General features: G+C 48.9%; 1 protein-coding gene across 1 annotated transcript in view; it reads left to right on the top strand.

The window, feature by feature from the left end:
• The window catches only part of zmp:0000000760 (collagen alpha-1(IX) chain), a 30,226-nt gene extending 7,993 nt beyond the window's left edge, over positions 1–22,233 (top strand). The window contains exons 8-27 of the mRNA XM_047029477.1: positions 477–530; positions 960–1,013; positions 1,464–1,517; positions 1,664–1,717; positions 1,904–1,957; positions 2,732–2,785; positions 3,413–3,466; positions 4,033–4,077; positions 4,515–4,568; positions 4,655–4,708; positions 5,049–5,102; positions 5,631–5,702; positions 5,787–5,822; positions 9,231–9,275; positions 9,373–9,405; positions 9,537–9,683; positions 11,323–11,499; positions 17,709–17,799; positions 20,616–20,693; positions 21,594–22,233. Coding sequence (XP_046885433.1) covers positions 477–530; positions 960–1,013; positions 1,464–1,517; positions 1,664–1,717; positions 1,904–1,957; positions 2,732–2,785; positions 3,413–3,466; positions 4,033–4,077; positions 4,515–4,568; positions 4,655–4,708; positions 5,049–5,102; positions 5,631–5,702; positions 5,787–5,822; positions 9,231–9,275; positions 9,373–9,405; positions 9,537–9,683; positions 11,323–11,499; positions 17,709–17,799; positions 20,616–20,693; positions 21,594–21,817 — 1,488 coding nt within the window. The 3' untranslated portion in view covers positions 21,818–22,233. The remainder of the gene's footprint in view (positions 1–476; positions 531–959; positions 1,014–1,463; positions 1,518–1,663; positions 1,718–1,903; positions 1,958–2,731; positions 2,786–3,412; positions 3,467–4,032; positions 4,078–4,514; positions 4,569–4,654; positions 4,709–5,048; positions 5,103–5,630; positions 5,703–5,786; positions 5,823–9,230; positions 9,276–9,372; positions 9,406–9,536; positions 9,684–11,322; positions 11,500–17,708; positions 17,800–20,615; positions 20,694–21,593) is intronic.
• Positions 22,234–25,970: the final 3,737 nt, after the last annotated feature.

A 25,970-nucleotide genomic window follows, 5' to 3' on the forward strand; every position in this document is an offset into this window, starting at 1 on the left:
TGGGCTCAGATCAGGTTCCTCTCTCAACATCTGCCCGCTACAGAACATGTTATGATAATCATGAATCCATCAGGGACTTGACTCAAATTCCGCCTCCTAAACCACAGTCCATCCACAGACTGCAGTTCGCTGTGGTACCCAAACATTTGACAGTTTGTAAAAACGATTGCTTTAGTGTCTCCACTGTCGTATTCCATCAATCAGATGCAGAGACTAGCCAAGAGTGCTGCATGCCAGCCAGACACTGACTGGTTCTGCTGGAGGGAATTTCTTTCTGTTACTTTACAGTTGATTATTTTACCTGCAGTTTACAGCCTGCCAGGCAACTCTCCAAGGATGTAATCATTGGTGTTATACTAGTCACTGCTGTCATATTAGTAGATGGGGTTGTAATTCAAAGGTTTCCGTCAACTATCAGTGTATTTTTTAGTTTGTTCTTTTACTAATTCACTGAGCTAGTCATGTCTGTGTTGCAGGGCATCATGGGGAACACAGGGGACTATGGTCACGTTGGAGAGACAGGCCCTAAGGTAAGACCTGCCCTGACCTGCTCTCCTCCACTCTGCTCCTGTCTGCATGTCTGGTCCTTTTCTATTATGTCCTTCCTTTCATTCCTCTATTTTCCTTTCTGTGTCACCTCTCTCTTTCTCTCTTTCTCTCTTTCTCTCGTTCTCTCTTTTTCTCTTTTTCTCTTTTTCTTTTTTTCTCTTTCTCACTTTCTCTCTGTCCCTCAGCTTCCCTGATCCTCACTCCTGTCCTGCACTGTATGTATGCACCTCCTCCGTTCTCCTCCCTTCTCCTCTCTCCTCCTCCCTTCTCCTCCCTTCTCCTCCCTTCTCCTCCCTTCTCCTCCCTTCTCCTCCCTTCTCCTGTCTCCTCTGTGCTTCTATCTCCTCCTATCTGCATGTTAGCTTTGAAGGTCAGAATGTCATTAACCAAGTCTTCCTCCTCTCCTCCAGGGCGAGGAGGGGATCAGAGGAGATAAAGGAATGAGAGGACTGCGAGGCCGAGTGGTAATCCACCAAACACCCATCAAAATCAGATTATAATCCACCAAACACCCATTAAAATCGGATTATAATTCATGAAACACATTAGAATCAGATCATATTCTCCCTGCAGATGTTAACGAGCTGCTGTGTTAACAATCTGATGTACATTTACATGTAGTCATTTAGCAGACGCTCTTATCCAGAACGATTTACAGTAAGTACAGGGGCATTGTACTTTCTGTAAATCGCTCTGGATAAGAGCGTCTGCTAAATGACTATGTGTAAATGTACAGGGACATTCTCCCTGAGGCAAGTAGGGTGAAGTGCCTTGCCCAAGGACACAACGTCATTTGGCACGGCCGGGTATAGAACCAACAACCTTCTGATCAATAGCCCGACTCCCTAACCACTCAGCCATCTGACCCCCCTTGTGTTGACGAGCTGTTGTGTTAACGAGGTGCTGTGTTTCAGGGCGACAGGGGTCCTAAAGGTCTGAAGGGATTACAGGGAGCAGGAGGCTTTAAGGTAAACATCTCTGATCTAGACTGAACCTCTGCTTCATGCCCCATGGTTTCATCCCAGCTCTGCTCTGTCCACTCTGGTGTGTTGTGTTCCCATGCTGTAGAGCAGACTTACACAATCTCATATGGATGTCTCGGTGATGATTACAGGGAGTTCGGGGGTCACCTGGAGATTTGGGTTTGACCGGCGAGCAAGGAGAACTGGTATGTAGTCCTGGACCAGGACCTCGATCGGTTTCTACTTGATCACATCAATATTGATTGTTGACTGGATTGATTATGTGAACAAACAAATCTGGAGTCAAACAGTAGGTATGGCAGAAAGAATCGGACTCCTTAACAATCAGAAGATAAATTGCAGCGTGTAGCTAACCCTGAGTTTTCCTGAAGGGGGCGAGAGGTGAACCAGGATATGAAGGGATCCCTGGATACCAGGGAGTGAAGGTAACTAGTCTCCTCTCCTCTCTCCCCTCCTCTCTCCACCTGCCTCTCCCCTCCTCTCCTCTCCCCTCCCCTCCTCTCCTCTCCCCTCCGCTCCTCTCTCCTCCTCTCCCCTCCTCTCCTCTCTCCACCTGCCTCTCCCCTACGCTCCTCTCTCCTCTCCTCCCCTCCTCTCCTCTCTCCACCTGCCTCTCCCCTCCGCTCCTCTCTCCTCTCCTCCCCTCCTCTCCTCTCTCCACCTGCCTCTCCCCTCCGCTCCTCTCTCCTCTCCTCCTCTCCTGTCTCCTCTCCTGTCTCCTCTCCTCCTCTCCTGTCTCCTCTCCTGTCTCCTCTCTCCCCTCCTCTCCCCTCCGCTCCTCTCTCCTCCTCTCCTCTCCTCTCCTGTCTCCTCTCTCCTCCCCTCCTCTCCTCTCTCCTCCTCTCCTCTCCTGTCTCCTCTCCTCTCTCCTCCTCTCCTCTCCTGTCTCCTCTCTCCTCTCCTCCCCTCCTCTCCTCTCTCCTCCTCTCCTCTTCTCTCCTGTCTCCTCTCTCCTCTCCTCCCCTCCTCTCCTCTCTCCTCCTCTCCCCTCCTCTCCTCTCTCCTCCTCTCCTCTCCTCTCCTCTCCTCTCTCCTCCTCTCCTCTCCTCTCCTGTCTCCTCTCTCCTCTCCTCTCCCCTCTGCTCCCCCCCGCTCGGCTCGGCTCCTCTCCTCTCCCCCTTCCGCTCCGCCCCTCTCCCCCCTTGAACATGTGATCCACACTGTACTATCTTGACCATGCCCATGCTCTTGTTTTCCAGGGGGCGGACGGGAGACCAGGATCTGAGGGCCCCCTGGGGCCAGAAGGGAAGCAGGTAAGAACGACAAGGCCTGGGTGGGAGGGGGGAAGGGGGCAACACAGGTAAAACAAACTGCCCAATCCCCCTTTGTTGTTCTAAAGACATTCAACACCCTTAAAACACTTCTAAATCCGGCATATGTGCCCCCCACCCCCACCCAGAAGGCCAGTCTCTGACTCACACTGCAGACGAATCATGTCTGTAGGAGTGTTGGAGAGACGACCCGGAGGTCTTCAGCTATGTTCTGGAACGTGTTCACTCTCCCCACACACAGCTGTGTGTACCTGCGCTGGGGCTTTGCAAGCCTGAGGGGGCGGGGAGGCGGGTGGCGGGGGGCGGGAGGCGGGGGGCGGGGGGATTACTGCAACTCCAGTAAGAGAGTGGGGGGGGCAACTGTCTGGTGTCAAGGGTTGTCATATCTGGTAGTGAGTATTAGGTTGCTATAGTCATCCCAGAATATGAACCACAACGACACAAAAGTGTTTTTATTTATTGGACCCGGCTGAACTATGAAAACAAAATATTTTGGTTCGGTTTTATTCCCCATTTTAGTTTATGGTTGCCAGTAACTGCAGAGATGTGACTCACTGATAAATGTGTGTGTGTATGCGCATGTGTGCGTGTGTGTGTGTGTTTCACCAGGGTGTTGTTGGTGATCCTGGAGATAGAGGAGCAGCTGGAGAGAAAGGGAAACCTGTGAGTACGCCTCGGAAGTCTCACACACACACACACACTACTGGACATTAGAATATGTTACACACACAAAGTACTGGACATTAGAATATGTTACACACACAAAGTACTGGACATTAGAATATGTTACACACACAAAGTACTGGACATTAGAATATGTTACACACACACACAAAGTACTGGACATTAGAATATGTTACACACACACACAAAGTACTGGACATTAGAATATGTTACACACCCACTACTGGACATTATAATATGTTACACACACACTACTGGACATTCGAATACGTTACACACACACTACTGGACATTATAATATGTTACACACACACTACTGGACATTATAATATGTTACACACACACTACTGGACATTATAATATGTTACACACACACTACTGGACATTCGAATACGTTACACACACACTACTGGACATTAGAATACGTTACACACACACTACTGGACATTAGAATACGTTACACACCCACTACTGGACATTAGAATGCGTTACATCCACATAATTGATGCTTCATATTAAAGTGTGTTCTTATTTGTCTCATCAAGGGTATCCAAGGGAAGACGGGCAGATTCGGCACAGTAGGACAGAAGGTGACCAGAGTTCTGTTCTGAACAATCACTTCCTGTGTTCTCTGTTTTACTGATAACCTGTTATAAGTTGTGCTGGTGCTGTGTTCCTGTGTGTGATAAAGTCTTCCTGTTTGTGATGATGTCATCCTGTTTGTGATGATGTCTTCCTGTGTGATGATGTCTTCCTGTGTGTGATGATGTCTTCCTGTGTGTGACGATGTCATCCTGTGTGTGATGATGACTTCCTGTGTGTGATGATGTCATCCTGTGTGTGATGATGTCTTCCTGTGTGTGATGATGTCATCCTGTGTGTGATGATGTCTTCCTGCGTGTGATGATGTCTTCCTGCGTGTGATGATGACTTCCTGTGTGTGATGATGACTTCCTGTGTGTGATGATGACTTCCTGTGTGTGATGATGACTTCCTGTGTGTGATGGTGTTGTATCTCTGTCCTCAGGGCATCATAGGGGACCCAGGACTGCCAGGCAGAGATGGAGACCCAGGGATAGAGGTAAACACACACAACACTGTTATGTCTGTTTGTCTGTGGTATATGTGTGTGTGTACGTGTGTGATCACTGTTTCTCCTCCATGCAGGCTTATCAGGGGCCACAGGGACCAGATGGTCGAGGAGGACAGTTAGGAGTCAAGGTAACATGATCCTCTCTGAGATAACGCACTCCTGTTCTACTGCGTGTCTGATTCACCACCTGAACCTGCCTGTCTGATTCACCACCTGAACCTGTGGGTCTGATTCACCACCTGAACCTGTGGGTCTGATTCACCACCTGAACCTGTGTGTCTGATTCACCATCTGAACCTGTGTGTCTGATTCACCACCTGAACCTGTGTGTCTGATTCACCACCTGAACCTGTGTGTCTGATTCACCACCTGAACCTCTGTGTCTGATTCACCACCTGAACCTGTGTGTCTGATTCACCAACTGAACCTGTGTGTCTGATTCACCACCTGAACCTGTGTGTCTTCCAGGGGGAGAAAGGAACCCAGGGGTCTCCAGGAGAGATGGGCCCACCAGGAAGACAAGTAAGCAGTCCTTTACACCACCTCTCTCACTCCTCCATTCCTCCATCATATTCAGGATTGGACTCTCTCTCTCTCTCTCTCTCTCTCTCTCTCTCTCTCTCTCTCTCTCTCTCTCTCTCTCTCTCTCTCTCTCTATCTCTGTGTGTGTTAGTTGTAGTGTGTGTGTTTGTAGAAGTGTGTTTATAGGAGTGTGTGTGTTAGTCAAATGTAGTGTTCTTCCCCACCCTACTGGATGTGTGTAGCAGAGAGCACACAGAATGCTGATGAACTGAAGCCTCGTTTCTGCTGTGTGTGTGTGTGTGTGTGTGTTTGTGTGTGCGTGTGTGTGTGTAGCAGCGAGCAGACAGACTCCTGATAAACTGAAGCCTCGTTTCTGCTGTGTGTGTGTGTGAGTGTGTGCGTGTAGCAGACAGCAGACAAACTCCTGATTGACTGAAGTCTTGTTTCTGCAGTGTGTGAGTGTGTGTGTAGCAGACAGCAGACAGACTCCTGATAGACTGAAGTCTCATTTCTTGTTTCTTCATCCAGGGCCTTAGGGGATTCAAGGGCTCAGCCGCCAAACCAGGAAGACCCGGGTTAATAGGACCACCAGGACCAGTAGTGAGTGATCCGGAAGGATCTTTCCTAAAGTCTTTGAAATCTTTATTCTCTCTGAACCACTGACGCATGCCATTTCTCCCACAGGGGCATGTGGGCGTTCCAGGCAGACCAGGACTGAAGGTAACTGGCTTCACTCACATGCTGACGGCTAGGACCAGCAGAGCAGGGGCGGGCGGGCGGGGGAGGGAGGATAGCAGAGCGCAGGATGGTACACGATACAACACCGTAGGGTCAGACAAACCAGGAGCATTGCATTACAGGACAGGATACAACCATCCGCAAAACCGCATTTCCCACAATCCCAAGTCTTTTCTGCTCATGGCGTCATGGGAAGTCATGGGAATGTGAAAGGAAGCCGTAGATTCACGTTTGTGACTCTCCCGGTAGTCCCCACAGGCAAGATGCTGGAGCTGACCTGATGCTCAGGTTCCGGTCTGTCTGTGGGGTCATGTCTGAGCTCAGGCTGTTCATAAATCACCTCTACCCCAGAGTCCAAGGATATGAATCATCTGATTCCATGTCCCCCACAGTCATCTCTATTTCTAGATATCTAGATACTATTCATAATATCTAGTAATATCATCTGGACTTGATTCTGGATCATCCACCTCCACCTTCATAACTATGGCAGCATAAGGTTGGAACATAAGGTTGGAACTTATACTGTTTATTAGAGATTTAAATGATTTATCATGGGTTTAGATAGGCCACTGAGGATTAAAGAATTCCAATGTACCTGTACTTGTACTTATCACAAATAGCTAATAAACTGGGAACATCAGCATGAACCTCTACTACCCCAGAGTCATCTGAATCTGAGTCATCTGTCACCTGATTCACAGCAGCCCCCATGCAGTGGTGAAACAGACAGCTGGATGACTCCTCTGGCGGCTTTGATTTGTTGCTGACTGTCATTCGGTCTGACTGGCTGGATGGGATTAACTGTGTGTCTGAACACCCCCAAGCTTTGCCCTCCACTATTCCCCACCATCTCCACACACACACACACACACACACACACACACACACACACACACACACACACACACACTGTTGGCTACCTTCTTTGGCCGCCAGTAGTGCGAGCTGACGAAGTGTGTGTGAGGAAATCCATCAACCTCTCTTGGTTCTCTCTCTGACCTCTTTCTGGTCGCTGTTTTATGATCTCTCTGGTGTCCCAATGGCCTCTATCTGGTTTCTCTCTGGTCTCTCTCTGGTATCTCTGGTCTCTCTCTGGTCTCTTTCTGGTCTCTCTCTGGTTTCTCTGGTCTCTCTCTGGTTTCTCTGGTCTCTCTCTGGTCTCTCTTTAGCCTTTCTCTGGTTTCTCTGGTCTCTCTCTTGCCTCTCTCTGGTCTCTCTCTTCTCTCTCTGGCCTCTCTCTGGTCTCTCTGGTCTCTCTCTGGCCCCTATTTGGTCTCTCTCTGGTCTCTCTCTGGTCTCTATCTGGTTTCTTTGGTCTCTCTCTGGCCTCTCTCTGGTCTCTCTGATCTCTCTCTGGTTTCTCTCTGGTCTCTCTCTGGTTTCTCTGGTCTCTCTCTGGTCTCTGTGGTCTCTCTGGTCTCTCTCTGGTCTTTCTCTGGTCTCTCTGGCCTCTCTCTGGTCTCTCTCTGGCCTCTCTCTGGTTTCTCTGGTATCTCTCTGGCCTGTCTTTGGTCTCTCTGGTCTCTCTCTGGTCTCTCTCTTTGGTCTCTCTGGTCTCTCTGGTCTCTCTCTGGTCTCTCTGGTCTCTCTTTTCTCTCTCTGGCCTCTCTCTGGTCTCTCTGGTCTCTCTCTGGCCCCTCTTTGGTCTCTCTCTGCTCTCTCTCTGGTCTCTCTCTGGTTTCTCTGGTCTCTCTCTGGCCTCTCTCTGGTCTCTCTGGTCTCTCTCTGGTTTCTCTCTGGCCTCTCTCTGGTCTCTGTGGTCTCTCTGGTCTCTCTCTGGTCTTTCTCTGGCCTCTCTGGCCTCTCTCTGGTCTCTCTCTGGCCTCTCTCTGGTTTCTCTGGTATCTCTCTAGCCTGTCTTTGGTCTCTCTGGTCTCTCTCTGGTCTCTCTCTTTGGTCTCTCTGGTCTCTCTGGTCTCTCTGGTCTCTCTCTGGTCTCTCTCTGGTTTCTCTGATCTCTCTCTGGCCTCTCTCTGGTCTCTCTGGTCTCTCCCTGGCCTCTCCCTGGCCTCTCTTTGGTCTCTCTGGTCTCTCTCCGGCCTCTCTCTGGTCTCTCTCTGGTTTCTCTGGTCTCTCTCTGGTTTCTCTGGTATCTCTCTGGCCTGTCTTTGGTCTCTCTGGTCTCTCTCTGGTCTCTCTCTTTGGTCTCTCTGGTCTCTCTGGTCTCTCTCTGGTCTCTCTGGTCTCTCTTTTCTCTCTCTGGCCTCTCTCTGGTCTCTCTGGTCTCTCTCTGGCCCCTCTTTGGTCTCTCTCTGCTCTCTCTCTGCTCTCTCTCTGGTTGCTCTGGTCTCTCTCTGGCCTCTCTCTGGTCTCTCTGGTCTCTCTCTGGTTTCTCTCTGGCCTCTCTCTGGTCTCTGTGGTCTCTCTGGTCTCTCTCTGGTCTTTCTCTGGCCTCTCTGGCCTCTCTCTGGTCTCTCTCTGGCCTCTCTCTGGTTTCTCTGGTATCTCTCTAGCCTGTCTTTGGTCTCTCTGGTCTCTCTCTGGTCTCTCTCTTTGGTCTCTCTGGTCTCTCTGGTCTCTCTCTGGTCTCTCTCTGGTTTCTCTGATCTCTCTCTGGCCTCTCTCTGGTCTCTCTGGTCTCTCCCTGGCCTCTCCCTGGCCTCTCTTTGGTCTCTCTGGTCTCTCTCCGGCCTCTCTCTGGTCTCTCTCTGGTTTCTCTGGTCTCTCTCTGGTCTCTCTGGTCTCTCTCTAGTCTCTCTCTGGTTCCTCTATTCTCTCTCTGGTCTCTCTCTAGTCTCTCTCTGGCCTCTCCCTGGTCTGTTTTTGGTCTCTCTCTGGCCTCTCTCTGGGTCTCTCTGGTCTCTCCTGGTCTCTCTCTGGTCTCTCTCTGGTCTTTTCCTGGTCTCTCCCTGGTCTCTCTGGTCTCTCTCTGGTCTCTCTGGTCTTTCTTTGGTCTTTCTTTGGTCTTTCTTTGGTCTCTCTCTGGTCTCTCTGGTTTCTGCAGTCTCTCTCTGGCCTCTCTGGTCTCTCTCTGGATGACTTACACACACAAGTTATCTTCAAGATGGAGGCCTGGAGGTACCTGCCTGTAACATCACCATACATCACAGCAGAGTCTGTGATCTCTCGGGACTCCCTGAGTACATCCAACGTCCTGCCTCTGAGCGAGCCATGCGCCACGGCATGCATAGTAGGCCTTCAAAGAGTGGTGACTGATAGTGAGCTGTCCTGAAGTATGATGGAAGAGATTCAGTGGCAAAGTAAAGGAACCTAGCCTGTCCTCCTGTTTTCCACTCTGGAGACGTAAACACAGCATGTCTCAATCTGAAAGTTTACACCAGGGAGATCAGACTTGTTAGACTCCTTACAGTTGGAAAGACTTGAGCAGACCAGTTGAATCCTCTGACTGAATACTTTGTTTGCTTCATCTCCAATTGTATCTTTCAGGGAGACACAGGCATCCAGGGATTCCAAGGTGCCAAAGGAGCCACGGTACTGTTCTACAAAGCCGTTTTTCTCCAGGATTGCATGTCAAAAGTGTGTCTGGTGTGGGTGTGTGCTCACTCTGGTGTTTTCCTTCTCTTCACAGGGAGAACAGGGAAAGAAGGGTCCCAAAGGAGTGGTGAGATAGATGTCTTCCCTTCATGTTCAGTAACAAAGCTCAAGTCCTGGTTGATTTTAAGACTGATGCTGTGGGTGTGTGTCTGCGTGTGTGTGCGTGCTTGTTGGTGCGTGTGTGTGCGTGTTCTCCAGGTGGGAGGACTGGGGGAGCGAGGTCCCCAGGGAGTCCGTGGGAAGCGAGGCCCAGCAGGAGAGGCTGGTCGTAAAGGCCCAGTGGGAGTGAAGGGTGTCCGGGGAGACGGGGGCCTGGCCGGCTTCCAGGGACCTCCAGGACCTCCGGTAGGTCTACACCCAGCCCAGTGTAACGCAGCCCAGTGTAACCCAGCCCAGTGTAACCCAGCCCAGTGTAACCCAGCCCAGTGTAACACAGCCCAGTGTAACACAGTCCAGCCCAGTGTAACCCAGCCCAGTGTAACCCAGCCCAGTGTAACACAGTCCAACCCAGTGTAACCCAGCCCAGCCCCATCAAGCTCAGTCCAGTTAGGTTTAGTCTAGTCCAGTCCAATCCAGTCTAGCCAATTCAAGTTTATTTTAATCTGATTCATGTCATGTCTAGTCCAGTTCAGCCAAACCAAGTCAACGCCAGCCACGTCCGATCAAATTCAGTTCACTCCAGTCCAGTCCAGTCTAATCCGGTCCTGACAAGCCAGACAGTCCCTGGGTCTCCATTAGTGCTTTCCTTTACTGTGACCAAGCGTCCTGGACTCTACGCACAACATAAAAAGATACAGTTAAAATCTCCCCCAATGTAGTTTTGGAAGAGAGCCACACAAATGTTTGAAATCAAGCTATTTATTGACTGTCTGGGTCAGAGGTGGGAACCAGCATGCGGGAGCCCGCATCAACTCCAGTCAGATGTGGAGTCAGGTTGTAAAACACAGCTAAGCCTCACATGGCCTGGATGACACGGCCAAGCCCCTGGGACAGGTACAGCTCTGTAGGAGGGTAATTACCTGCAGACCTGAAGGTCACAGGTTCAAATCCCCTCTGTGCGTCATTTTGGATAAAAGCGTCTGCTAACAATGACTGTATTCTGGGACGGTCTGGCTGCTCTCTCTTATACACGTCGACACATTAGCCAGCCTGGGGAGAAGCGTGAAGCAGGGGTCGTATTAAACACGGCCATGGGTAGGCCCGCTGATGGAGCCGAAACAAGTGGACCCATCCTGGTTCAAACCAGAGGAGCTCTTGTCTTTAGTCTCAAGTGGCAAGTGGGAGGATCCAGAAGCGTTCCTCCTCCAACATTGGTCTGGTCGTCAGAAGTCACTGGCCCTCCCAACGTGCGGTAACACTGGTGTTGTCAGGAAGGACTTTTAACAGCTTTCTCATTAGGCTTCGTGTTTTTCTGACTCACAGCGAGAGTTTCAGTTTGTTAGGCTGTAAATCTCATAATGAGCCTAACGAAACATTGCTGGCAGTGTCTGGTCTCTGTTCATTGCTCGTCTGTGTCCAGCCCTGCCTCCCTGCTCTGAGAGGCTGCCATGGGTGAGGCCAGGCCCCCCACAGCCCCGCCCGCCTCCGGCTGTGCCTGCTGACATATCAAGTGCCGTGTGAGGCCTGCATGTGTCAACCACCTTGGCTTTCACATTTCGTTTGTCTTTGGAAAACACCATATCTGCCTGGTGTTTGGAATCTGTGGGCCAGGGCCCCACCGCGTCTACAGTCACCCTGTCACAGCCCCAACCTCCCCTCCCAGCGCTGGGTTACCTCCTCTGAGAAATGTGGCCCTGATTCATTCCTGTCCCTCGTTCGAAAGGCATAGATCAAAACTGAGAACGTACTCGAGGTGCATTTGATTCACAGCACCTCAGAGCCAGCGCCACGGCGGGACGTCTGTTCCGCTGGTTTCAGCTCAGGCTTTCAGCTCAGGGTAGTCTAAATCAAGCGGACGGTGAGTGAGCCTCAATGTGTCCCACAGGGTCCCACCTTGCCCGCCCAGCACGTCATCGAGGTGTGCAAGCGCGTGGTGCTGGAGCAGATGTCCACCTTCGCTAACTCTGTGAAGAGGACGTGTGCTGCCGTGTGCCCCCTGTATGGGGACGTGCCCATGGGTGCCCCCGGACCCTCAGGACAGAAGGGGCCCCCAGGACCCCAGGTAAGGAGTCACTGGTTTTCCTTTCCTGTTTCCTGTTCATTTATTGTATCGATATGACGTATTCTGTAGTATTTAAATATATTGACTTTTGTTCACTTTTTAAATCAATATTGGTATTTGTCTTAGAAATAACAGAGATGTGGGTACAGTATGATCATTTACAAGTTTTGCACCCCTGGAGACCTAGAATAGAATATGCCCTGTACGAGTTTGCGAAAGATGTTCATCATGACTGGAACTCAGAACCCCGGGGGGGAAAAGGCCGACTCCAGCGCGAGCCGTGTTATGGCTCCACGTCTTGAACTCAGATACACTGTTGGAGAAACAGCAGCATACATTAGGTCTGCTCTGTCTCTCTCTCCAAGTGAAACACTAACATGTTGCAAGACTCTGAAGTGAGAAATAGACAGAGAGAGAGAGAGACAGAGAGAGAGACAGAGAGAGAGAGAGAGAGAGAGAGAGAGAGAGAGAGAGAGAGAGAGATAGAGAGAGAGACAGAGACAGAGAGAGAGAGAGAGAGAGAGAGAGAGAGAGAGAGAGAGAGAGAGAGAGAGAGAGAGAGAGAGAGAGAGAGAGGGGAAGAGAGAGAGAAGAAGAAAGATAGAGGAAGATTAAATGTAAGACAGAAAGAGAGGAGAGACAGACCAAGAGAGGAGAGCACTGAAGTATTTGGCAGTACAGGTTGGAATGAAAACATTCAGACTTTCCACGTCCCTGTGAAGACTAATAAGAAGGGCCAGACGAGAGGCACTTGCTCAGTGTTGAGCTCTTCTTGGAGAGGGTCAGTGCAGGGCTGTGGAGTGGAAAGGCTTTTCCACATCTACAACCCCGCTCCGAGTACGACCAGCCCGGTTCCCCATCCCCTCACCGCCTCTCCGCCGAACCCCTTGGACCGATAAAAGTTCACAAAGCCGCAAAATGCTTTCAAAATACTCGTCTGGATGTAGCAGTGGCTGTCAGAGCACCCTGTAGTGGGGCGTCCAATGACCAACCAGCAGGGTTTAATGTAGCAGGGCGAGCCTTTGGCAGCTCTTGACCAACCAGCAGGGTTTAATGTAGCAGGGCGAGCCTTTGGCAGCTCTTGACCAACCAGCAGGGTTTAATGTAGCAGGGCGAGCCTTTGGCAGCTCTTGACCAACCAGCAGGGTTTACAGTTTTTCTCGATTGCTTTGGCTCAATTCTTGAAACAGAAATTACATTCTCAAAGCTTCACGTGCATTTAGCAAAATAGCCTATATGGTTCAGTACAACTACATAGATCACCTTCAAAAGGTCATATCTCACCCAAAACAGTTAACTCATGCTTCAAAACCAAATCATTTTTTCATATAAATAGTCAGTGCCCCCAAAATGAATAGTTCCTTCTCGATTGCTTTGGCTCATTTCTCGAGAAAAAAGAGAACATGCTCAAACCTTTACATACATTTGCCAAAATTACCCAGATGGTTCAGCAAAACACCATAGAACACCTGCAAAAGGTCATCTCTTTCCTAAAACAGACAACTTATCAGTCAAAACTAAATCCTTTTCTCATACAAATAGTCAGTGCCCCCAAAATGAAAAGTGCCTTTGGCATTGTGTAAACACTGCAGGTCAAAATGTTTAGATGTTTTGTCAGTATGGCAGTGAACCTTAGAAATATCTTTTATGTGCACTGTGCTAAATTTACTGTAGTAGATGTTTTCTTTCCAGAATAAATGTGTCTCAATCTACATTTACATGTATTCATTTAGCAGATGCTTTTATCCAAAGCGACTTCCAAGAGAGCTTTACTAGAGTGCATAGGTCACTGATCATACAGTAACAACGCGATAGCCCCAAACATTTCGGGTAGCCAAAACATGAAGCATACATTGTGAAAAACCCAAATACAGCAAGTGCCAAAGAGAAGAACCATAAGAGCATGTAGCCAAACAAGTTACCACTAAACAACATGAACCTCAAAAGTGCAAAAGTGTAGAAAAGCAAGCAACAATACTGTAATGTATGCTTCATGTTTTGGCTAACCACAATGTTTTTGGGGCTATCTCGTTGTTTAGGATCATTGACCTATGCATTTTTGTAAAGCTGTCTCTTGGAAGTCGCTTTGGATAAAAGCGTCTGCGAAAGGAATACATGTAAATGTGTATCAAACATTAAAAAGATTACAGTAATTCAAGAGTAACCTACAAGGTTTCACATCACATATTGCACTTACACTGCCATGGAAATTGTTACTGTAATTGCCATACATCATGGTTACTGTAACAGGAAATGTGTACAGCACAATATACTTTCATACAATAAGCACATCAAAACTAACATTATGTATAACCTACACTAGTAGTATGAGTAACCACGGTACTTTTCAGGCATCTGACCCCTTCCTAGTCAGAGTTGCAGAGGGTGCATTTCATGGCAAGAAGGAAACACATACAGTAAGAAAGTAAAGCAAAGCTGGAGTTTCACTAGTTGTCGTCCTCACTCTCCTGCTCATCCTCGACAAATGTAAGAAAGTGAGGCCCTACCAAACCCCTCTCATGTAGAGGGATAAGATCGGAGTGCAGGTGGTCCAAGGACACCAGGAGTGTCTGGGTATCGTATGGGCCAAGACTGGGAATGTGGGTGACTACACCATTCCCTGAAATGGCAGCACAAACAGTGATGTTTCCCCCGAGCTGGCCTGGGACAAGCTCTATATATTTGATGGAAGCATTGATACTGCTGGATAGCTCCTGTCAGCTAACTAAACTTACTGTGTGATTGGTGATCGGATGTGTCCCCTTGTTTTGTAAAGTTCTACTTGCACCTGACAATGACCGTAAGCAGATGATACAAGAGATCCATATTACAGTATATACCATTATGTTTTTCATGGTATTATGTGCCTGAAAGATTTTGACAGTGGAGTGAACTATCGTGCAGGTGATGATGTACACAAGGAAATTACTCCAATATGTTTTGCAGAGAACAACCACTTGACTGAGAAACAACAGTCAGTTTAGACCAGCAAGATATTTTCAATTGATAGTTGGCCTAATTGAAGGCAATTATACCTAACCATTTCAAAGATGTGCCAAATCATTTGAAATGTGTGCAAACTGTAGGCAATGCACTTGTCATTTACAAGGTTGTGCTAATACAATTGCAATTTGATTAAAGGAATGAACAATTCCAATCTGTTGTGAACAAGTGCCCAGCGGTTTGGAGGTTTGCACGTGTTGTTTTGAGAATGTCATTTCTGTTTCGTGAAATGAGCCAAACCAATTGAGAAAAACTGTAATGTAGCAGGGCGAGCCTTTGGCAGCTCTTGACCAACCAGCAGGGTTTAATGTAGCAGGGCGAGCCTTTGGCAGCTCTTGACCAACCAGCAGGGTTTAATGTAGCAGGGCGAGCCTTTGGCAGCTCTTGACCAACCAGCAGGGTTTAATGTAGCAGGGCGAGCCTTTGGCAGCTCTTGACCAACCAGCAGGGTTTAATGTAGCAGGGCGAGCCTTTGGCAGCTCTTGACCAACCAGCAGGGTTTAATGTAGCAGGGCGAGCCTTTGGCAGCTCTTGACCAACCAGCAGGGTTTAATGTAGCAGGGCGAGCCTTTGGCAGCTCTTGACCAACCAGCAGGGTTTAATGTAGCAGGGCGAGCCTTTGGCAGCTCTTGACCAACCAGCAGGGTTTAATGTAGCAGGGCGAGCCTTTGGCAGCTCTTGACCAACCAGCAGGGTTTAATGTAGCAGGGCGAGCCTTTGGCAGCTCTTGACCAACCAGCAGGGTTTAATGTAGCAGGGCGAGCCTTTGGCAGCTCTTGACCAACCAGCAGGGTTTAATGTAGCAGGGCGAGCCTTTGGCAGCTCTTGACCAACCAGCAGGGTTTAATGTAGCAGGGCGAGCCTTTGGCAGCTCTTGACCAACCAGCAGGGTTTAATGTAGCAGGGCGAGCCTTTGGCAGCTCTTGACCAACCAGCAGGGTTTAATGTAGCAGGGCGAGCCTTTGGCAGCTCTTGACCAACCAGCAGGGTTTAATGTAGCAGGGCGAGCCTTTGGCAGCTCTTGACCAACCAGCAGGGTTTAATGTAGCAGGGCGAGCCTTTGGCAGCTCTTGACCAACCAGCAGGGTTTAATGTAGCAGGGCGAGCCTTTGGCAGCTCTTGACCAACCAGCAGGGTTTAATGTAGCAGGGCGAGCCTTTGGCAGCTCTTGACCAACCAGCAGGGTTTAATGTAGCAGGGCGAGCCTTTGGCAGCTCTTGACCAACCAGCAGGGTTTAATGTAGCAGGGCGAGCCTTTGGCAGCTCTTGACCAACCAGCAGGGTTTAATGTAGCAGGGCGAGCCTTTGGCAGCTCTTGACCAACCAGCAGGGTTTAATGTAGCAGGGCGAGCCTTTGGCAGCTCTTGACCAACCAGCAGGGTTTAATGTAGCAGGGCGAGCCTTTGGCAGCTCTTGACCAACCAGCAGGGTTTAATGTAGCAGGGCGAGCCTTTGGCAGCTCTTGACCAACCAGCAGGGTTTAATGTAGCAGGGCGAGCCTTTGGCAGCTCTTGACCAACCAGCAGGGTTTAATGTAGCAGGGCGAGCCTTTGGCAGCTCTTGACCAACCAGCAGGGTTTAATGTAGCAGGGCGAGCCTTTGGCAGCTCTTGACCAACCAGCAGGGTTTAATGTAGCAGGGCGAGCCTTTGGCAGCTCTTGACCAACCAGCAGGGTTTAATGTAGCAGGGCGAGCCTTTGGCAGCTCTTGACCAACCAGCAGGGTTTAATGTAGCAGGGCGAGCCTTTGGCAGCTCTTGACCAACCAGCAGGGTTTAATGTAGCAGGGCGAGCCTTTGGCAGCTCTTGACCAACCAGCAGGGTTTAATGTAGCAGGGCGAGCCTTTGGCAGCTCTTGACCAACCAGCAGGGTTTAATGTAGCAGGGCGAGCCTTTGGCAGCTCTTGACCAACCAGCAGGGTTTAATGTAGCAGGGCGAGCCTTTGGCAGCTCTTGACCAACCAGCAGGGTTTAATGTAGCAGGGCGAGCCTTTGGCAGCTCTTGACCAACCAGCAGGGTTTAATGTAGCAGGGCGAGCCTTTGGCAGCTCTTGGGGAGCAGTACGAGAAACAGATTAAATCAATTATGATGTGTTATTGTTTAAACAGGAAGGTTCCACTCCTGCACAGCCTGCCTGCCTGCGCAGGGTAAACATGGGGTTGCATCTATACTGAGCGTAGGAGGAGGGTGTTAGTGGACTGTGTAGGAGTGTTGACTGGTCTACGGGAAGCATTACTACACTGGTATATACTGTATATATACAGGTATACAGTACTGTTTGGTAGTCTTAGGCACCCAATATGTTCCCCATTTTATATTGTCTTTGTATTGTATTGTAAATTGTATTTATTTTCCTTCTGTATTTGTGCAGCAGCATGAAAGTGTTTTAGTTGAATCTTTTCATTTCTGTAATGTTTTGAAAGCATTTTTACTTACTTAAAAAAGCACAGTATATTCATTATATACTGTATGTACAATTAATGTTTTAGACAAATTCTACAGAAGGGTGATTCAGGTATTGATGGTTGTTGTTGGAGATCCAGGGGCCTGTTCCACAGAGCAGGATCTGAGGTTAACGAGGTAACTTCAGGTTTAACCCTGGGTTTTCAGTGTCACGACAGGGGTTCACGTCTTACCAGGGTAGATCACCATGGTAACTTATGCAGCACACCTAACCTGATCCGGAAAAGGTTCTGTTTGATAAAAGATCATCACGAAGGAAACACTGCCTGCTGACCAATCACTTCTCTTGCCTTCATTGTTCCTAGAAGATCATGTGACCGTGGTGTACAAATAGTGAGGGCAAGAGTTATTAGAGTCCTTTCCCCAACCAGTATCTTATACAGCCCACCGATATCCTCCTACAACAGAGACTGATTACAGCACCAAAAGCCTTGTATGAGTTGAATTGATAAGATTAGCAAGTAAGCCTATTTAACCGCTTTGAATCATGTCAAGACCGTTGTAACACCATTGTGTAGCCAAACAATTTAAACACTGTAGACATACAACGAAGGAACACCATTTAATTGAACACACACTTGTAATTATAGTCTGATCTTCTTAATGATGGGTCCGTGATGTTGATTAGTGTATTAACTTGTGCATTCTCATAGTTGCCATTTTGTTTTCTAGTTTTCCAACCTTGTTTACAGGGAGATCCAGGTATTGATGGTTGCCGTTGCTGTTGATGTTGTTGTTTACAGGGAGATCCAGGTATTGATGGAGTGGATGGAGAATTGGGACAGCAAGGCTTCTATGGAGAGCCTGGAGACTTAGGCAAACAAGGGAAAAGAGGTGAGACATACTGGAGCGTGAGTGTGTGCATGTCTGCATGCGTACGTGTCTGTGTGTATGCACCTCTCATGATGAATTGTGTCGTGTTGTTAGAGGACCGGTCATGACGTCACATTCATCTTGCTTTTCCCTCAGCCAAGCCAATGAAATGTAAGAATATTTACAAGGCGTTTTATGCATCGATTCAGCGGTGATCTCAGTAACACATATGGTCGTTAATCACCATGACCAGCTTGGTTTGCAGTACCCAGAACACCCCCTGCAGCATCTGTGGAAGGGTGGCACAGAATCAGGGGGTGGGAGAGGGGCAGTTACCCCCCATCCCCACGTGGTTCATTCAGCACACCAAACTAATTTAGCACAAGGTAGGGACTTAATAGCAGACTGGGTCATAGAGGGCTGGGTTATAGCAGACTGGGTCATAGAGGGCTGGGTTATAGAAGGCTGGGTTATAGAGGGCTGGGTTATAGAGGGCTGGGTCATAGAGGACTGGGTCATAGAGGGCTGGGTCATAGAGGACTGGGTCATAGAGGGCTGGGTCATAGAGGGCTGGGTCATAGAGGGCTGGGTCATAGAGGGCTGGGTTATAGAGGGCTGGGTCATAGAGGGCTGGGTCAGGTACAAAGACAGTGATGGTGTGATGAAGGTGGTGATGTGATGGAGGGATGGAGTTATAGAGTGATAGGGGGATGGAGGGATGGAGAGATGGGGGGATGGAGGGATGGAGAGATGGATGGAGGGATGGAGAGATGGATGGATGGAGGGATGGAAGGATGGATGGAGAGATGGAGGGATGGAGGGATGGAGGGATGGAGGGATGGAGGGATGGAGAGATGGAGGGATGGAGGGATGGAGGGATGGAGAGATGGATGGAGGGATGGAGAGATGGATGGATGGAGGGATGGAGGGCTGGAGAGATGGAGGGATGGAGGGATGGAGAGATGGATGGAGGGATGGAGAGATGGATGGAGGAATGGAGAGATGGAGGGATGGAGGGATGGATGGATGGAGGGATGGAGAGATGGAAGGATGGAGGGATGGAGGGATGGATGGAGAGATGGATGGATGGAGGGATGGAAGGATGGATGGAGGGATGGAGGGATGGAGGGAGGGATGGAGGGATGGATGGAGGGAGAGATGGATAGATGGAGGGATGGAGAGATGGATGGAGGGATGGAGAGATGGATGGATGGAGGGATGGAGGGATGGATGGATGGAGGGATGGAGAGATGGATGGATGGAGGGATGGATGAATGGAGGAGGAGCACTTTTTTTCCTCCCCTTTTTCTCTACTTCCTATCATTCACCACCTGCTCTTTCTCTATTTCTCTGATTCTCTGGCTAGAAGCCATAAAAGCTTATAAAAGCTAATAAGAGCATAAAAGCTTTTCATTTCAACGGTTTTTGGACATGTTAGCTAGCAAGATTTTCAAGCCATGTCAAATCAAATGCTCAGTTTGCCTGCTCTTTTGAGTGCTGCAGCAGCCCCAAACAACTGATCAATGAAGTCAGGCTGTTAAACTTAGAAATAACTTGCTGAGAAGTTAGTGATGTAGCCTATACTTTAATTGACATTCTAAAACTGGTTGTTCCCATCCTTGATTGTGATTGGCTATATTGCGTTTCATGCCGTTGTAAAATCCAGCATAACCTCACAGGTTGTCCTCATAACATTCTTTAACATTCCATATTACTGCGCATCGAATATTTCAAATTGAAAAAGAGGGCAAAGATGTCCATCTGGCTGTTGCATGGCAACGATTTATGTAGGAACTATACTTTGCAGTAGCGGAAGAATGACGGTTTATTATTAAACTATTTTGTTTTCTAATTGTTTTTATTGATGAAACCATATCAAATATTTGTAGTAACAGTTTTAGAAAAGCAATAAGCCCCAAGAGGCCGTGGTTTACGCTGATTTTAGAACAGGTAAGGGGTTTTTCGGAACTCCGCTTCACGTCGTGCCTAACATCTCCCATTACCTGTTCTAAAATCAGTGTAAACCACGGCCTCTTGGGGCTTATTGCTTAATTTACATTCACAACGTGATTATGAACAAAAGGATTTCCTTTCCATATCCACCACAGAATTAGAATGAAACAGAGTGGAATCTTTGAATTAGAATGAAACAGAGTGGAATCTTTGAATTAGAATGAAACAGAGTGGAATCTTTGAATTAGAATGAAACAGAGTGGAATCTTTGAATTAGAATGAAACAGAGTGGAATCTTTGAATGCAGATTTCTTCCTTCTCACTTTTTGACCCAGGTAAACTTTAAAAGGATGTCACTTCAGTTGTGATAAAGATATCTGAGTGATTTAAACTGATTTGTATTCAGGAGACTTTGTAGTTTCCAAATATGCATAATACCCAGAAAGTCAAATGTTCACAATGTGATTGGTTGGGGTTTCCGCAGACCACCACACACATATCACCGTGGACCTGATGTACATGCGTACTCATACACACTGTACTCAAATAGTCATGGGATGTTGTGATTAAAACAAATGAACAAATAATTTACTGTAAACTTGAAACAAATATGCAAAAATTAGAACATGTCATGCCTTCCGCATCATATCCTTTTCCTCTGGCTGTCCCCAACTTCATGGCAGATCGAGTCACGCTGCTGCTAAGATAGAGCAGTTAGGCTTGTCTCCTAATAAATAAACCAGTCTCCCTTTATTTTTTGACACATTCAAATTCCTTATATTGTGTCTCTCATTCCGTGAGGTGTGTAGCTGGTGTGAAGGTGTGTAGCAGGTGTGAAGGTGTGTGTTTTCATCTGTGATGTTGTTACTGTCTGTGTCCACCAGGGGATGGAGGGGCGCAGGGAGACAAGGGCGCCAAAGGTCACGGCGTGCCTGGATACATGGGAGACCAGGGGCCCAAGGGTAAGCAAGGACACCCCTGCAGCTGCTAGCATGCTGCCACTACAACACCCAACATCTAGGACTCAGTCATCACTCAGTCATGTCTGGATGAACAGCTGGCTTGTCTGCATCAGTCATCACTTAGTCATGTCTGAACAGCTGGCTTGTCTGCAGCTAGTTTACAGAGGATCTGGGACCATCAGATGGAAGGCTAGACCGTCAGGTTTCACCCTGTGCTGCTCTACTGACCAAGGCTACAGACACATCAATGGGGCTAATAATGAGTATGTCTTCACCTCTTCTCTCTGTTCCTCTCTCTCTCTCTCTCTCCCTCCTTCTCTCTCTCCATCATCCTCCCTCCCTCTCTCTCTCCATCTCCCTCCCTCTTTCCATCTTCCTCCCTCTCTCTCTCTCTCTCTCTCTCTCTCTCTCTCTCTCTCTCCTCTCTCTCTCTCTCTCTCTCTCTCTCTCTCTCTCTCTCTCTCTCTCTCTCTCTCTCTCCCTCTCTCTCCGTCTCCCTCCCTCCCTCTCTCTCTCTCTCCATCTCTCTCCATCTCCTCCCTCCCTCCCTCCCTCCCTCCCTCCCTCCCTCCCTCCCTCCCTCCCTCCCTCCCTCCTCTCTCTCTCTCTCTCTCTCTCTCTCTCTCTCTCTCTCTCTCTCTCTCTGTCTCTCTCCGTCTCCCTCCCTCTCTCTCTCTCTCTCTCTCTCTCTCTCTCTCTCTCTCTCTCTCTCTCTCCATCTCCCTCCCCCCCTCTCTCTCTCTCTCCATCTCCCTCCCTCCCTCCCTCTCTCTCTCTCTCTCTCTCTCTCTCTCTCTCTCTCTCTCTCTCTCTCTCTCTCTCTCTCTCTCTCTCTCTCCGTCTCCCTCCCTCCCTCTCTCTCTCTCCTCCATCTCCCTCCCTCACTCCCTCCATCCCTAGGTCAGTGTGGTCGTCCAGGCAGGTCCTTCAACGGGCGACCTGGTCGCCAAGGAGACAGGGGTCACGGGGGTCGTCCAGGTCTGAGAGGTCACCCTGGTCTGAGGGGAGTACCAGGCATCTGTCTGACCTCTGGCTGCGCTCTGCTGGACGCCGCGGCCAACACAGGCCCCCCCCAGAGCCCCCAGATCCCACAGACCCCCCGGAGGTTGGGGCGACGCCCCTAGAGACACAGTAAACAGGAAACAGGAAGTAGGAAGCTGTGGATAACATCGGTCCTACTGATTGGATGTTGAGCAAAAATAGGAGGGGTTAGGGGAGAAGGAGGGAGGGCTAGTGGGAGAGGGAGGGCCTGAGGAGTTCTGGTTTGTTAATAAATGTATGTACGTGGTCAGATCAAATGTTTCAATGTAAATATGCATTCAATGTCCATCCCTGAAACACTGACACCAAGGCAACGTTTGACCTGATTTGAAATGTGTTCGGAAATGCTTGTTTTTGGCAAATAAATAACATTTCATATACCCATAGTATAATGTATAAAATTGACAATCTCTGTTTGACACATTTTATTTAAACTGATCTCATATGAGTCCAAGATGTCTTCGAATCTCACTGTTCTTTGTAATAAAAGTCCAGAAAACAGGAATACTAACTTGTTTTACTCCAATGTACATCCCGGTTTCCTGCTTGTCAGGGTCAGAGAAGCTTTTGCTTTGGTTTGGGATTTTAATATTTGAAGGAACTCTCTTGTGAGATGACAGCTTGTGCATTTCACGACTTCGACAGGAAACAACCTCAAAGTTCGAAGCACTTTATTTGTCATTGTCACAAAAACAACAACACAGTTAAGGCAGCAACAGACAGCTAAAAACGTATGTTGCTGTGGACATTAATTGCTACAGCTGAATAATAATAAATAACTATTAATATAATAAATAGATAATACATATTCATTGAGGTGCATCAATAGTTGCAGGATAGAGTGTTAAGAGTGCAGTCCATGGGGGTGGGGAGGGGAGGGGGGGGGGGCGGGTGGGAGGTGGGTGGTTTGGGTAAGCTGTTGACAAGCCTTATTGCACGAGGATAGAAGCTCTTTGCCATTCTGGAAGTGCGCGCTTTTGTCGATCTGAACCTTTTCCCTGGCAGGAGTAACGGGAACAGATAATAGGCAGGGTAGGAAGGGTCCGTGAGGATGCGATTGGAACGCTGCAGGCATGACCAGGAGCTCTGACAAACCTTGAAAACGAATCATACCTCCCAAGAACACAAGAACCAGCGAAACACACAAAGAGAACCTGTCTGGTTGACAAGGCAGCATGTTGTGTTGTGATGGCTTTACCTGATCCTGCTGTGGATGATGTGTGGACAGCTGATGACTCGGAGGACCTCGGGTGGTACGCTTGCGTTCTATTTTTGGTGGTAGTTGTGGAGATGAATATCTAAACAGAAGTTCCTCTGTTCCATGTTCCAGCTTCCACACAGATGTTCTGCTGGTTTCCTACATGTTCCCTCTGAGAGGCTCTCCCTTTTCTCCTCTCTTCCTGCTTCCCCCTCCCCTCCCCTCCTGCTTCCCCCTCCCCTCCCCTCCCCTCCCCTCCCCTCCTCTTCTCCTCTTCTCCTCTCCCATTGTTCCCCTCCTCTCCCTTCTCCCCCTCTCCTCTCTTATACTCTCCTCTCTTCACCCATTGTTCTCTCCATTGTTCACGTCAACAGCTGTTCTTCTTGAGTGATAAACCCATCTCACCCATCCAACAGGGGAGCGGCCAGAGAGCCTATACACTTACTCTTCACATAGGGGATGGTTTGTTTTGACTACTGCCTGCTACCCACATGCCTCTGTGATGTGGTGCTGCAGGACACTGCAGGGCCCGCCAGAAGGAATGTAGCTGTTTAACTGTGTCCTCCAAGACACACTATAGGGGTCTGGACTGGCAGTGAAGGAAGGAAGAAGGATTGCTGTATTGTTTTGACATTTGCTGTGTAATGTTGATATTTAACATTTACATTTAAGCCATTCAGCAGACAAGCTATGTGCAAATATTCCATATAGGAAGTACAGGAAAAGAATTGCATAGTTCTTAAACAGTATTTTGGTGGTCAGAGTCAAAGAGCAGTCTGTATTTAAGAGCCATAGCACAAATTAACCATATTACAGCTATCAGTAGCTGTGAATAATAATAACAACAGTATCTTAACTACAGCGCAATCTCAATTACAGGAGACCTTAATGCAAAGCAGCAAAATCAATGACATATGAGTGCAACCTCCAGCTCTCTGCAGTTTCTTGTCAGACAGTGGTACAACAGGATCTCAAGGACCACCTCCCCTGCTTGCTCACAACTATCATGTTTCATACTTTTCGTTCAGTCTGGCTGCCTGACTAACTAGCATGGCTCCAACCCTACCTACAACATCTCTCTCTACCTCCTCTCCTCCCCTCCACCCCCTCCTCCTCTCCTTTCTCTACCTCCCCTCCAACCCCCTCCTTCTCTACCTCCCCCTCCTCCTATCCTCCCTCATTCTCTCTGCCTCCTCCCTCCTCCCATCCCTCTCTCTCTCTCTCCCCCCCCCCTCTTCCAGAAGGAGCAGAGCCCCCCAGCCGCTGAGGGGGCCAGCTGGACGCTTGTTGCCCCGCCCCTGTGGGGTTACCCCGGGTGCTGTCAGGTTTTCCAGGTGCTTCTCTGTTCAGGCTCATCCATCACAGTGTACAGCTGCAACTGCCCATCCGTCAGGGGCCGGGAACTAGGGGGGCGGGGGGGGGCAGGTGGTGGGGGGGGCGGGGGGGCGCAGGGGCCGCCCCGCCAGACTGCTGTCAACAGGAGGTCTGCTCTTGGAATGCTACTCACAAGTAATTGAGGTGAATTAGTTTTAGGCTGCTCAGTTCCAATGAAAGCAGTAGAACAGTTGCAAACATTGTAATTCTGAGGTCGATTAAACTGACCTCGAACTGTTTCGTATTGATCTACGTGTTTGAGCTGTACTGGTAGAGGCTGAACCACTAGGGGGTGCTGCGTCTCACAGGACTCATACAGGAAGCAGGACATTCACCACCACATCTCTCGAGTCAGGTGGCTGAGCGCTTAGGGAATCACCAGTTCGATTCCCGGCCGTGCCAAATGACTTGTCCCCGGGCAAGGCACTTCACCCTACTTGCCTCGGGGGAATGTCCCTGTACTTACTGTAAGTAGTCTGGATAAGAGCGTCTGCTAAATGACTAAATGCAAATCTCTCCTGTCTGTGCACCACCTCTGTGTGTGGGCTTGTGTGTGTGTGAGCATCTATATGTGTGTATGTGTGTGAGTGAGCATGAGCGTGTATGTGTGTGTGTGTGTGTGTGTGTGCGTGTGTGTGTGCGTGTGTGCGTGACACAAACTTCCCTCCAGGATGAAGGGTGATGAGAGGCAGGTGATGGAGATGGCTGACAGGATGAAGGGTGATGAGAGGCAGGTGATGGAGATGGCTGACAGAATGAAGGGTGATGAGAGGCAGGTGATGGAGATGACTGACAGGATGAAGGGTGATGAGAGGCAGGTGATGGAGATGGCTGACAGGATGAAGGGTGATGAGAGGCAGGTGATGGAGATGGCTGACAGGATGAAGGGTGATGAGAGGCAGGTGATGGAGATGGCTGACAGGATGAAGGGTGATGAGAGGCAGGTGATGGAGATGGCTGACAGGATGAAGGGTGATGAGAGGCAGGGGATGGAGATGGCTGACAGGATGAAGGGTGATGAGAGGCAGGTGATGGAGATGGCTGACAGGATGAAGGGTGATGAGAGGCAGGTGATGGAGATGGCTGACAGGATGAAGGGTGATGAGAGGCAGGTGATGGAGATGGCTGACTGTGGAGAAGCCACATCCTGCATGTGTGTGTGCACATACTTGTAGCAGGTGTCATCGCTCGCTAGCATCACTTCCCCCCCACTCTTGCCCACCCGGGGTTCGAACCTGGGTCCTCTGACTCAGACTTGCGGTAGCTTGCGTGTGTATGGTGAGACAGGACTTGAGGCTGATGAATCTCCAGCATCAGATGTTGTTGTGGAAGCCAGCTGACATCAGCAGGTGAGCCGCTACACTCTGGGTTACAGATCATGTCTTCTCCACCATGCTAGCAGGTCTGGCTTGGCTGAAAAGGCATTCTTCGCTTTAGTTATTAAACTGTTGTTTTCATTTCGAATGTACAAATGTTTAAGTTCAGGCTAAGATGTAAAGTAAACTCAAACATAAACGAATATTATTTCAGGAAACTTGTGGTCCATCAATATGTAACATGCTATTAGTCTGCTACGAGGACAAGTAACTGATTCTGGTTACCTGACAGCGAGCCAAGTATGCATCACTGGGAAAGGTCTCAAACTAGAGTTAGCTACCCTTGAG

This window comes from Hypomesus transpacificus, chromosome 11 (assembly GCF_021917145.1).
Source record: "Hypomesus transpacificus isolate Combined female chromosome 11, fHypTra1, whole genome shotgun sequence".
Taxonomy (NCBI): domain Eukaryota; kingdom Metazoa; phylum Chordata; class Actinopteri; order Osmeriformes; family Osmeridae; genus Hypomesus; species Hypomesus transpacificus.